General features: G+C 38.5%; 1 protein-coding gene across 5 annotated transcripts in view; it reads right to left on the minus strand.

Moving 5' to 3' along the window:
• The window catches only part of auts2a (activator of transcription and developmental regulator AUTS2 a), a 530438-nt gene that overhangs the window by 368187 nt on the left and 147703 nt on the right, over positions 1–14548 (minus strand). Inside the window, exon 1 of one of the 5 annotated variants that reach the window (XM_051685885.1) lies at positions 7810–8028. The exons of the other annotated variants lie outside the window; for them this stretch is intronic. Within the exon in view, the coding sequence (XP_051541845.1) occupies positions 7810–7857 (48 nt within the window). The 5' untranslated portion in view covers positions 7858–8028. Of the gene's footprint in view, positions 1–7809; positions 8029–14548 lie in introns of those variants that run through there. 5 annotated transcript variants of the gene reach the window in all.

A 14548-nucleotide genomic window follows, 5' to 3' on the forward strand; every position in this document is an offset into this window, starting at 1 on the left:
GTAATCACTAAAATTATCTCTGTATGCTCCTCTGTGAGCAGCATTTACAATTCACTATTTTCCAGCCCACAACTAAAACAACAAAGAATTCTGGTGCAATTAAACCAAAATATGGTGCGGTGCACAAACCACGAGAAATTCGCAACATCTTATTTTCCCTGTTTGTTTTCATATTTGTATAAAGGAGGGCGGATAGTTCTAGTCTGTCTTCTCTTTTGCAAATAGAGCCTGTCTTTTACCCATACATGCCAGAAGGGGGGAATCAGTGGCCCTCAGGTTAACAGGGCTAAACCTGCAGCTCTAGTTACTCTGCTTTAAGAACAGATCTTGAAGGCCTGCCGTCAGTCAAACATCTTTGATCTGGACAGTCTGACAGCAGTGAAAATGCTGCAGAACACACTCATACAAATAGTAGATGGTATAACAGGTGTAAAAGGACATATGGAAAAATGTAATTTCCTTTGAACGTTTTAAGTAATAAGAGTTCGATATAAGGCGCAGAATTACAAAAATGATGGAGAAAACTTCACAGTATAGATGTCACAACTGTTAGTATATTAAAGGGCTTGTTTCTAAAAATGAAAATTATGCAAGCGTTTACACACTCTTGAGCTCCAAATATGAAAAAAACACCATAAATATGTTATATTTTATAAGATCCAAAGATACAGTTTTTTTTCCCTGCATAGTTCTTTACCTGCTGTCCGCGACCCTATCCGAACAGACCTTCTGTTGCATTAAGAATATTAATGAACCATGTGAAATTTTAGCAGCGGAGCTTAAAATTCAGTGGCTCATAATTCAGCATTATATTTTAAGATCCAGGTTTGATGTCAATGATGCAAAATGGCATTGGTTCCTGTGTGCCGTAACAACAAAAATGCAGCAAGTTAAAATATGCGGAGATACAAAGGAGATTTGAGAGTTACAGTGCAAGGCAACGGTGAATAATAAATACATTTTGTATCTGTTTCTCACAAAAAGCTGATGTTTGGCTTCAAAAACTTGGAATACACAATGCAAAAAATATTTTTCTTAGTCATTTAGTTATTTCCCAGTACAAATATCTAAACATCCTTAAATGGATAGTTCACCCAAAAATGAAAACTCTCTCATAATTTACTCACCCTCATGCCATCCCAGTGTGTATGATTTTCTTTCTTCTGCTGAACACAAACAAAGATTTTTTGAAGAATATTGCAGCTCTGTAGGTCCTCACAATTAAAGTGAATGGGTACCAAAATTTTAAAGCTCCAAAAGGACATAAATCCAGTGGTTTATATATACACTGATCAGCCACAACATCAAAACCACTGACAAGTGAAGTGAATAGCATTTCTTATTTCATTACAATGGCACCTGTCAATGGGGTGGGATATATTAGGCAGCAAGTGAACAGTCAGTTCTTGAATTTCATGTGTTGGAAGCAGGAAAAATGGGCAAGCGTAAGGATCTGAGCGACTTTGACAAGGGCTAAATTGTGATGGCTAGACAACTGGGTCAGAACATCTCCAAAACAGCAGGTCTTGTGGGGTGATCCTGGTATGCAGTGATTAGTACCTAACAAAATGGTCCGAGGAAGGACAGCTGGTGAACCAGCGACAGGGTCATGGGTGCCCAAAGGCTCATTGATGTGCATGGGGTGCAAAGGCTAGCCCGTCTGGTCCGATCCCACAGAAGAGCTACTGTAGCACAAATTGCTGAAAAACTTAATGCTGGCCATCATAAAAAGGTGTTAGAACACACAGTGCATCACAGCTTGCTGCATAGCCGCAGACCGTTCAGAGTGCCCATGCTGATCCCTGTCCACTGTCGAAAGCACCTACAACGGGCACGTGAGCGTGGCCTGGTCTGATGAATCACGTTTTCTTTTAGATCATGTGGACGGCCGGGTGTGTGTGTGTCATTTACCTGGAGAAGAGATGGCAGCAGGATGCTCCATGGGATAAAGGCAGGCCAGCGGAGGCAGTGTGATGTTCTGGGCAATGTTCTGCTGGAAAACCTTGGGTCCTGGCATTCATGTGGATGTTACTTTGACACATACCACTTACCTAAAGACTGTTGCAGACCACGTACACCCCTTCATGGCAACAGTATTCCCTGATGGCATTGGCCTCTTTCAGCGGGATAATGCGCCCTGCCACACTGCAAAAATTGTTCAGGAATGGTTTGAGGAACATGACAAAGAGTTCAAGGTGTTGACTTGGACTCCAAATTCCCCATATCTCAATCCGATTGATCATCTGTGGGATGTGCTGGACCAACAAGTCCAATCCATGGAGTCCCCACCTCGACTTGAAGGATCTGCTGCTAATGTCTTGGTGCCAGATACCACAGGACACCTTCAGAGGTCTTGTGGAGTCCATGCCACGATGGGTCAAAGCTGTTTTGGTGGCACAAGGGGGACCTACATGATATTAGGCAGGTGGTTTTAATGCTGTGTAATGTCTTCAGAAGGTATATGATAAGTGTAGGTGAGAAACAGGTCAATATTTAAGCCCTATTTTACTACAAATCTCCACTTTCACTTTCAAAATCTTTTGTTTATGGTGATTTGCATTCTTCGTGCATATCGCAACCTACTGGGCAGGGAGGAGAATATATGGTAAAAACTGACACTTATCATATGGCTAGTGAAGATATAGATTTTACTATTGGAGTCTTATGGATTACTTTTATTCTGTGCTTATGTACACTTTGTTCACTTGCATTGTATGGACCTACAGAGCTGAAATATTCTTCTAAAAATCTTTGTTTGTGTTCAGCAGAAGAAAGTAAGTCATACACATCTGGGATGGCACGAGGGTGAGTAAATGATGAAAGAAATGTTCATTTTTGGGTGAACTACTGCTTTAAACTGGATACATTTATGCTTTAAAAAAAAACTGTGAAAGATAAAAAAAAAAGACTTTTGCAGACAATACGTCTTTAAATTACGAATTAAGTACATTTTTCTTACTCTGACATTTTTTCTTTGTATTTTTGAAGCATAAACCTGACTCAATTTTGACTCAACAAGGGAGGGGAAACAATATGGCAATGGGGTAACAAAAAGAAACAACTGAAAATATGGGTAACACTTTTCAATAAGATTATATTAATTAACATTAGTTAATGCATTAAGTATCATGAACAAACTATTAACAATATATATTTTTAGAGTTATTTATTTTATTTTTTTTATCCCCTTTTCTCCCAAAATGGAATGCCCAATTCCCACTACTTAGTAGGTCCTTGTGGTGGCGCGGTTACTCCCCTCAATCTGGGTGGCAGAGGACAAGTCTCAGTTGCCTCCGCTTCTGAGACAGTCAATCCGCGCATCGTCACGTGGCTCGCTGTGCATGACATCGCGGAGACTCCGCATGTGGAGGCTCATGCTACTCTCCGCGATCCACGCACAACTTACCACACGCCCCATTGAGAGTGAGAAGCACTAATCGCGACCACTAGGTGGTTACCCCATGTGACTCTACCCTCCCTAGCAACCGGGCCAATTTGGTTGCTTAGGAGACCTGGCTGGAGTCACTCAGCACACCCTGGATTCGAACTAGTGACTCCAGGGGTGGTAGTCAGCGTCAATACTCGCTGAGCTACCCAGGCCCCCATTTTATTTATTTTTTATTTTTTTAGAGTATTTATAAAACTTTGTTAATGTTAATTTATTAAAACACACTTCATGTTACTTTGACTAATGTTAACATACACAACTTTTAATTTTAAAAATGTATTAGTAAATGTTGAAATTAACCTTAACCAAGCTTATTAAGTGCTGAAAAAGTATTGTTCATTGTAATGTTACCTAAAGTTGTTAAATAATGTTAATGAATACAGCCTTATTGTAAAGTATTACCAAAATATTTTCTTTGAAAGTCTTCATGTCTTATGCAGTTTTGCTTTCAAGTAAATTTATCTTGTTTTAAGGATAGAAAATGATTTTACTAGTGCAATGCACAAGCCATATGGACTTCCTTTAATGGTGATTATTTTTTGAGCTTGACAGCATCTATGTAAATAGACTATTATTTGACATCTTTCAAAAGAATAGATACAACATCCGCCAACTCTGACACACTGAAACCTCACATCTCTAACTCATTCAAAGCTCAATTAGTCATTCACTCATCTGTATTACCGCTCAATTTTTTCTGTTCATCTCTCCATCTCCTCATCCATTTCTCTGTTAATCAGCTGTGAAGTGAATATTTTTACTCTTCACCCTCTCACACTTGTTTCATGGTCTGAATCAAAAGTGCTCTCCCCATCTCCTTTTTCACACACCAGGGAGCTGAGCAGTCAGGCAGTTGTCATGGTTCTCTTACCTCATCTGCTCTCCTGTCCAAAGTATGAACCCCATCTCTCTTTCATTTCAAACCCTCTCCCACTCTCTGTCAGTCTAACACTCACATACCGGGTTGTGAGCACTGTTAGGTGCCGTGTTAAATTATATAACTTCACGTGTCACAAGAGCACACTTGGGCATTAGAACGGGGGGGAGAAAGTGAGAGATGCAGGCCTCACAAAACTGAAATGCCTAAGTGAATGACAATGTCTTGAGCACAGCAATATGGGATTGACACAGTCAAGGAAAATGGAAAACACATATTTCTCTCTGATAGTCACTGAGTTTTGATGTTCCCCTGCTCACCAATGTTTGACAAATACATCCAGCCCTAAATATTCACACCTATTTGCTTCAATTAAAGGCTACTGGTGATTTGTAATGATCTTTTCACAAGTTTACATACAAGACATCAAATGCACAACCTAAAACACAAAAGAATTAGTAAGGTAATCTTCAGAGTGTCCTAAAATTTGAAGCCATTGTTTTCCATTAATGTACTAGTGGTCGACCGATATATCGGCACCGATAGTTGCTTTTTGGAACTATCGGTTATCAGCAAACATCAAAGCAGATAGTTACCGCTAGTATTTTTTTGTTTAATCATTATTTATTTTTATAAGGTTATAAAAATGAGCACTCCGAAGAGGTATTGCTGTTAAGTAGATATACATTATTCATAAGTTCATTTTTCTGTTTATTTTGACTGACAATGTCCCTAGACAAAAAGGAAAAAGTCTTTATTACCAGATAGCTGATGATACTATTGATGAATAATGATCTACTGTTGATTAATTACTGCCCACACATTATTTACTAGCCTTTATGACAATGTTTGTATTATTGTGTTTATATTGTAATTCAGGGTTTCCATTAGCTGGTAAATACTGTTTTTTTAACGTTAAAACGTACCAGTGTCCAGTGAAAATATGAATACAAAGCGTCAGCATCCCCTTTAGTTGATGCTATAAGTGTACAGGGTGATGCCATCCCAGTGATGACAGCGCTTGTTTATTTTGCGCTTGTTCACAGTTAAAAGTCCTGTGTATATGATTATTATTTGGATTTTGGTTACACAAAATAATTTATTTATTTTGGACTCTTGTAGCCTCTATGTCTGTCACAGTAAGTAAAGGCTAAAACATTTTTTTAACATTCAATAAAATGATTTTAAAAACTTTTGGCTGATTAATTGATTTTCCACCAGCTTACTTATCGGTATCGGGAAAATCCACTATCAGTCGAACTCTAGAATGTACGCACACTGGCACCGCCTTTCAGGGTCCATTAAGCAACTTCATGGGCTGCTCAAAACCAAGAGCGACGCCACTTAGCACCACTCGCATACTAGAGTTTCCATTAAATTCGACCCAATTTATAATTTGCGCGAGCCATCACGGAACTACTTGCGCCAACGATCTGCTCTGCTGCTCTAACTGTATCTTTGGAGCAGACACATCGGACGAAAGGGCTTCCCTCAATATCACAGCACAGACCACAAAACTGATGCAACCCATTTGAATTATAATGAGAATTTTCTAGTTTAAAGCTCTTTGGAGGAAGTCAAACTTCTCAAACAACTAGACAGCCCCGACATGCTAAATAGCACTGATAAGGAAAAGAGCAACACTGTGCTATGTGCCAAAAGAAAGGGTTTTTCAAATCACACATAATCATCCTTACTAAAACATTGATCATTATTTTACAGTAGTAACACTAACTTTGATATTTTGACAAAAATTTTGTAGTTTCATATTAAATGCACATCAACAGGTTAAAATGTTGCTAATAGCACCACACTGTAGTATGGTACCGAAATTAGCAACAAGATGATATTGCACCATTTAAATTTTTTGGTATGGCGATATTTTGTTAGTATCGGTATACCGTGCAATCCTAGTCTGGACCTCCAGAAAAAAATGATGGAGAAAGTTTTCCTCATTTCATATTAGGAAATAAACTGGATAGTAAATATAATTGGCTCATATAAATTAATAGGCTCATCAACTTTTGAAAGTGGCAAGAGAAAACTTGTTGACATCAACAACAAAAATAATGACACTTGATACATGCCCTTATACTTGAAAACCATGAACAAAACAAGATAAAAGACAATGCCACCCAGGCTACATTAAATCCAGGGTTTTGAGAACCAGTGGTGTAGTGATGCAGCAGTGTTGATAGTTGTTAGATGTGTATGTTCTGTTAAATAGGTTTATATAATCTATTTGTATTTGTTTGATAAAAAAAATAAAAAATGTAATTGCATGTAATTTTCTGCCTTGAGGCATTTCATTACTTTACAGTTATTACTACACCTAACTGAGCTTCAAGAGCCATTTAAGAGTCAAAAGGTCCCAGTAAATAAACACACACATGACATAGGGAGCATAAACAAGGTTGTTTTAAGCTATTCCTCTACCAACGTGCATATACGGGTCCGGTGTTGCAGGCTAGGGTAAGGGTTAGGGTTAGCACCACTGCTGAAAAAGATAGTAGGGGTAACACTGAACACGAAAAGTTGATTTTGAAAACATGTTGTGCACATCCCCATTGTTGTCAGTTATAGGTTTTTTAGTGCCAATGTCAATATTAAGATAGCAAGGTGGCCGATAATTAATTCAGGAATTAACCCAGCAACCTTTGTGTAGACAAAACTCTTGAACTCTAGCCATTGGGGTACGATCATCCCTCTTTGACCTTCAGTACAGTGTAATACATCAGGTCTGTGGGTAACAAGATCAGTTTATATTTCACAGTGCAGATCATAAGGACACATGACCCTTGATAAGATGTTGCAGTCTAAGCAATTTTATGTGCTACAAACCAATGAAAGAATGAATGGGCGGTTGTCTTTCACAAGGACCACTTAATTGCAGTTTAACCGATTACTATATGTTCCCTTTGGACAAAACCGGGCTCACGTCTTATTTTCACAGGGTAATATCATCTCTCACATTCTCTCTCTCACTCTAACTCTAAAGAATAGAATATCAGCATCCATTAAACTTTAACGCGTTGGACAGGACAGGACAGGCATGACCTGATTCAGACAAACACACACACACACACACACACACACACACAAATGCATCAAATCAGCATTAAGATTACCATCTAGCTCAGTCTCAGAAGATATCTTTCTAATAAAACAAATATCTACAATAGTGATGTTTCAGAAGCTCTTTCATATTCCTGTGCACATACGGTGCATGAGGCCAGCTCTTATAAGCGCAAAACATGTGTTTAAATGAAAATGTTAAACCTCACTAGCAGAGTCAAGCTCTGATTAAAAATTCAATGCATCAAAACGCCTGCATGACTATTACAAAATACATGAGAGAGATTTCAAACCGTCACGCACCCCCATGACATGGGGTTATGAACCTGGTTTAACACAACAACAAAGAAAAAGGAGAGGGTTAAGATCCCAGTCAAAAAAGACCACATCAAACATTGGATAGACTCACCTTCTCGTTATATTTGAACTTGACATAGAACCAGCTGGACTTAATCATAGTGTCGGCTGTTGGCCCAGAGCGTGTAGTGGGCCTGGGGCAAGCTGTCTGGATCAGACAGGGCGAGAGGTCCAGAATTAGGGCAGAAAGTCAGAGAATGGAGGTCTGAAAGAATGCTGCTGCAGTTGGTCTTCTGTACCACAGCTCATTCGCTGTGTCTGTTCAGGCTTCTTTCCGTACCGCTCTCTAGCTCGCTCACTCTCTCTCTCGCTTTGCTTTCTGCTTGTCTCTCTCTCTCTTTCTGTTGGCAGGATGTCAGCCCAGCTCTTCAAATGAGCTTCAGCTGTGTTCATAGGCGATGCACATGCCAGAGAGCCAGAGGATATGCAGCCTCTCTCTTTTCAGTCTCTCGTTCCCTACTCTATTCGTCCCACAATCTGTTTTCTGTCCTTTACGGTTTTTTGACAGTTTGACAAGCCTCTTAAAAAAATATGGGCTCGAAAGTCTTTGAATGATTCACTGGGTTACTTTACTGCCACATTCTGCTCCTGTACTTTTGTGTTTGTTTTCTTTTTTCCTCGGCCTCCCATATAATTCACAGCAATATCCCACTCTCCTGTGCCCTTTATCTTCTGCCATGTTCTGCCCATCTGTCAATCTCTCTGATGTATAAGATTCTTCTATCAGCAGTCAATCTCCCAGCCCAACTAAACATCTTTCTCACACAAATGCACCTGTCTATCCTGCTAGAAAAACACCTTAAATCAGCCTAAGCTGGTTCAAGCCTGGTCAAGCTGGTCTGTGAGCTGATTTTACAGTGGATTTGGGCATTTCTAATTTACAGCATTAGATGAGAGAAAATGTATTTCATATGTTAGCAAAATTGACATAATAACTGAAAAATACCCATTTGAATTAGAATCTAATCAAATGTGGAAATCTGTATTGATTTGATACTAAGCCCTACTCTCAGCTGTTCAGGCTGGGAGACCATCCAAAACCAGTTGAGACCAGCTTAAACTATCTTAGACCAGCAAACCAGGTAAAAATAAAATTACATTACATCATGCACAATTATTTGGTGAATGACGAAAGTGAAAATAAATGCAGAATCATTCACTGAGCACTTTATTGGGAACACCGGTACAAAAACTTATTCATGTGATTACCTAATCAGTCAATCGAGTGGCAGCAGTACAATGCATAAAATAATGCAGATACGGGTCAGGAGCTTCAATTAATGTTCACATCAACCATCAGAATGGGGAAAAAATGTGATTTCAGTGATTTGGACTGTGGCATGATTTTGGTGCCAGATGGGCTGGTTTGAGTATTTCTGTAACTGCTGATCTCCTGGGATTTTCACATACAACAGTCTCTAGAATTTACTCAGAATGGTGCCAAAAAAAAAAAAACATCCAATGAGTGGCATTTCTGCGGATGGATACGTCTTGTTGATGAGAGAGGTCAACAGAGAATGGCCAGACTGGTTCGAGCTGGCAGAAAGGCTACGGTAATTCAGATAACCACTCTGTACAATTGTGGCTTTAAATATTGAATGAAATAAAGCAAGCAGTATCCACTGAAATTCACATATTGTTCACACATCCTGTGTATAAGTTATAAAGAAACATTTGGCTCTAAAACTGAGTGCCCTTTGCCCACACACACAAACACGCATACTGTACACAAGTACACACACAGTGTAATGATTATATCAAAATTAAATCTGGACTCAAACACATGCCATCCATCAACAGAATTAGCTAAAACTGGCAGATTACCATATCAGTCTCAGAGATTCTGCCAAATCCGCCATTACTGCATATTAAACAAGCCAATCAAACATGAGTGACATTTATTTCCAACTACTACTATTACAGTTAATGAGAGAGCACAAAAGAGGAACCTCCTGTAAATAAAACAGAATTTACACAAAAATACACAGGTGTTCAGTATTAGAGTCTCCTACACGTCTCCTAAACACTCACTAAATCATTTCTCACTCTGTGTGTGGCAAACAATTTTCTGAGACAAATTCAAATAACTATGCTCTTTATGAGTAAACTGGTATTCTGTGTGTGTGTGTGTGTGCATCCTTTTGTTTTTCTGTCTATTTCCAGAATGCGGAAATAAATATAAAAAATGGTGGTCCTGGGGTCAACAAACGAAGATGTAGCGACAAATGGGGAGAAATTAACAGCAAATTAAGAACACACGCATGCCTCAGGGATGTTTTGGCTGTTGATCCGTCCTATGTTGTGCACTGAGAGTCATCGGTATGCTAATACTTAGTGACAGGGTGTCTGCATGCTCACATCCCAGACACACAAGTTCCAATTCGCTTTGCACCCCGTGGAAAAAACACAAAAATACAGAGACAGTAAATAAATAACATTAAGATGCTCTGGTGCCCATTAGAAAGAGACACACTGGCCCCTGAGATTAAGAAAAAAGAGACAAATAAACAGAACGATCAACTTTTTCTAATCGTCACTCCTTTCAGGCACATTTCCAAAGTCCCTCAAAACTGCAGTTGTCAAGCCCATTCTTAAAAAGAAAAATCTAGATAACTCAATATTGAACAACTACAAACCAATTTCAAATCTTCCTTTCATAGGCAAAATCACTGAAAAGGTTGTTTTCAATCAGATGAACAAATTCTTAATCTCGAATGGCTACTTGGACAATTTACAGTCTGGTTTTGGACCGCATCATAGCACAGAGACAGCGCTCATAATGATCCTAAATGATATTCGGCTAAATACTGATTCAGGCAAAATATTAGTGCTGGTATTATTAGATCTCAATGCTGCTTTTGAAACTGTTGACCACAACATTCTCCTAGCCAGATTGGAAAACTGGGTAGGGCTCTCTGGGACGGTCCTCAGCTGGTTCAGGTCATATCTAGAAGGTAGGGGTTACTATGTGAACATAGGCAACTATAAATCTGAGTGGACATCCATGATGTGCGGAGTCCCACAAGGCTCAATACTTGCACCGCTCCTGTTCAACCTATATATGCTCCCACTAGGCCAAACTGTGAAAAAGAACCAAACTGCATACCATAGCTATGCAGGCGATACCCAGATCTATCTAGCCCTATCGCCAAATGACTACAGCCCCATAGACTCTCTGTGCCAGTGCATTGATGAAATTAACAGTTGGATGTGTCAAAACTTCCTTCAGTTAAACAACTTTGGCAACAAAGGCGATATTCCAAAGGTGAATAAATGCCTTGACTCCAAGGGCCTAAAGATAAAAAAATCAAGTAAGAAATCTTGGTGTCATTTTGGAGTCAGGCCTTAGTTTCAGTAGTCACATCAAAGCAATAACTAAATCAGCCGACTGTCATCTAAAAAATATAGCCAAAATTAGATGTTTTCTATCCAGTCAAGACATAGAGAAACTTGTTCATGCGTTCATCATCAGTAGGGTGTACTACTGCAATGGACTCCTAACCGGCCTTCCCAAAAAGACCATTAGACACCTGCAGCTCATTCAGAATGCTGCTGCCAGGATTCTCACCCGAACCAAAAAATTTGAGCATATTACTCTAGACCTCAGGTCTTTACACTGGCTTCCAGTTACATTTAGATTTGATTTTAAAGTACTATTACTCGTTTATGAATCGCTCAATAGCCTAGGACCTAAATACATTTCAGATATGCTTGTTGAATATAAACCTAACGGACCTCTCAGATCATTAGGATCAAGTCAGTTAGACATACAGAGGGTTCACTCAAAACAAGGTAAGACAGCGTTTAGCTATTATGCCACCCGCAGCTGGAACCAGCTTCCAGAAGAGGTTAGATGTGCCCCAACAGTAGCCATATTTAAATCCAGACTGAAAACACATCTGTTTAGCTGTGCATTTTCTGACTGAGCACTGTGCTGCACTTATTGATTTCAATGAATCATTTTGCTTTTGTCTTTTATTTTAATTATTCTATTTAATTATTTTTATTTTATTTTTATATAGCTTTTTCTCAATGTGTGTGTAAACTATTTTTGGTTATCCTCTGTTTGATCAGGGAAGGTTAATAACAGTTACGGATGGTGTTAACAACTTAGTTATCCTCTGCTGTGCCAGGGAAGGTTGACAACAATTAAAATGTGTATCAACAATTTTTGTTTATCCTCTGTTTAATCAGGGAAGTTTAACAACAGTTATGGATGGTGTTAACACTTTAATATTCTTTTTCTTCTTATTCATTTTAATTATTTTACTTTTTTTTCACATTTATTTTATTACTTTTTATTCTTATTTCATGTTTTTAATAGTTTTTTTAGTTTATGTATCTTGTATTTAATATGTAAAGTACTTTGTATTGCCATTGTATATGAAATGTGCTATATAAATAAACTTGCCTTGCCTTGCCTAATTACACAATATGTGCCTGTTTTGTACGAAGATTCTGGAACCACTCATCTTGTTAACATGTTTATAATATATATATATATATCACATTTTCCTGTCAACAGCTATTGCCTTCCAGTTAAACAGCACAGGCTGTATAAAATAATGAAATGCAAGCCTGTATTAAAAATCTGCTTTTTACTTTATAAGGAATTGTTAATCACCATAAAAATTACAGAACAGCACATATTGACATGAAGTTTGTGAAGATAGTGGCTCTTCCTGAAGCAATGACCAATAAACATGTAGAGACAGTGCTCAGTGTCACTCACACAAACACTAAACACCATCAGGGTAACACATGTGAAATTTAAATAATGCAGTAAATATTAACTAAACTACATTAAATATAAAACAAAACACCCCAACGTAACTGATATTAAAAAGAAATAAGAAGAAACATAACTATTCCCATAAAATATAATGAAATATGATGGGTCATGCAGGGAATTGTGGGAACGCATGATTATTGTTTTTTACTGAAATCTTAAGAATAATTTACTGTAAAAAGTACATGTACTCTCTTGTTAAACAATGTGAATTTTTACCATTATACAGGAAGATCATACTTTTTATATCTAAAAAATGAAATTTTTACAACATGTTATTGTAAAAACTACTGTACTGTCTTTTAAAATATATATTTTTTAATTACTGTATATTTTACAGTTAATAATTGTTAATTAATTAAGTTTTTTTCTGTAGCATTTTTACAGTCTTTTACCGTTAAAATTGCAGGCATTTTTTACAGTGTATGAAAGGAGAAAATATGTCTAAAGAGCTTAAACACAAACAGTTCACACGCTCTTGCAAAAACCCACTGATACACATTTACATGCGCAGAGAAATACATACATTAAAAAAGAAACACAGAGTGTCTTTTGTGCTGGAGGCTAAGCGGCTCAGGCATGGTGGACCAGCAGGAAGCCACATTTTCAGCTGTGAGCTCATTGCAGTAGCTCCAGGAGTCAACCACTCAGGGTGCCTGTTGGAGACAGCCTGCCTGACACTCAAGGCCCTGCCTGAGGCATGCTAACATGACGACAGGCCATCCTGCCACTGATCCCCTGAGCTACATGCAATAGCCCCTCCAAATCTCTCAAATTATCCACTTAACCTGCCTACACCACTTTTAGGGGAAAAACAAAGAGAGAGATGGAAATCTCTCTGGTACACTTCCATAATTCTTTTTTTATAAAACACAAAAAAGCACTTACATAAACTAACTGAAGGAGAGGAAGAGAAAGTAAGAAAGAATAAAAAGAGATAAAAAAGGAGGGAATGAGCGGATGGTTTCAAACAACTGACAACTTCCAATTGTCCAATTTCCAAACTAGATTTGAAGAAAATATGAGTGGTGCTTGCCCATGCGAAACTCACCGCTGCAATGCCAGGGTGTTGCTATGCAATTACTAATGTGTTCTAAGTGGTTTTTAGCAAGTACTGCTCAGTTGCAAGGGTGTTCTGGGTGGTTGATACCATAAATATACATACATAGATGCCTCATTAGCGGCTGTTCCTTTGGGCAGCTATCCGTAAGCCGTCTGCCATAATGGAATGTTCAAAGTCTGTACACAGTTGCTCACTCTCCTCATGATTTGAGGTATCTTTCATGTCTCTAGCACAAACAGGAAGTTAGAGTGTTAGTAAAGCCCAAAGTATACTTCAATCAAATGCTGAGCATCCGCGAGACATAAATTGCGTCATCAGCAGACACAGAACGTGCACAGCTCAATTTTCTAGAATGCACATGTGCAGGTAATTATTTGCACTAATTGGAGGGTCCACAAGCCAAGGTGGCAATACTCACATTTGAGCCAATGAGGTCACAAACAAGCGCTAGAACAAGCTACTCGCTGGAAGACAACAGGAGACGAATGTGGAAACAACAACAGTTGATGTGCACGTCAAGGACACATCTGTGAGGAGGTCAGGAGATACTTGCATTTGTATAACTCCAGTCTGAAGGACTATAAAGACATATTTATGAGGAGAAATAGCCCAGTATCTCATAGCAGTCATAGCACGCATGCGTCAACCGCCTGTGTATGTGCACACAGTAAAATAAAGTATACTTTGACAGGCTCGCGTTAGACTGTATGGAAACTCTAAGCATTCGCGTCAAAACCGAAGTACTATATTTTGGGCTTAACAGTGATAATGTATGCATTTTCACGTGTGTAAACATGTATGTTCCACTCTTGTAAGCTTTCTCAGATAAGAATGAGTTCTAATGAGTATAAGAAGGATGCTAAGAGTAAACCTAAAAAGTCAGAAATGTCTAAGAAATCTAAGGTTTCCAACTGAGACGCTCTACAAAACATCTAAACA

The sequence above is a fragment of the Myxocyprinus asiaticus genome, chromosome 43 (genome assembly GCF_019703515.2).
Source record: "Myxocyprinus asiaticus isolate MX2 ecotype Aquarium Trade chromosome 43, UBuf_Myxa_2, whole genome shotgun sequence".
In the NCBI taxonomy this organism is placed as follows: Eukaryota; Metazoa; Chordata; class Actinopteri; order Cypriniformes; family Catostomidae; genus Myxocyprinus; species Myxocyprinus asiaticus.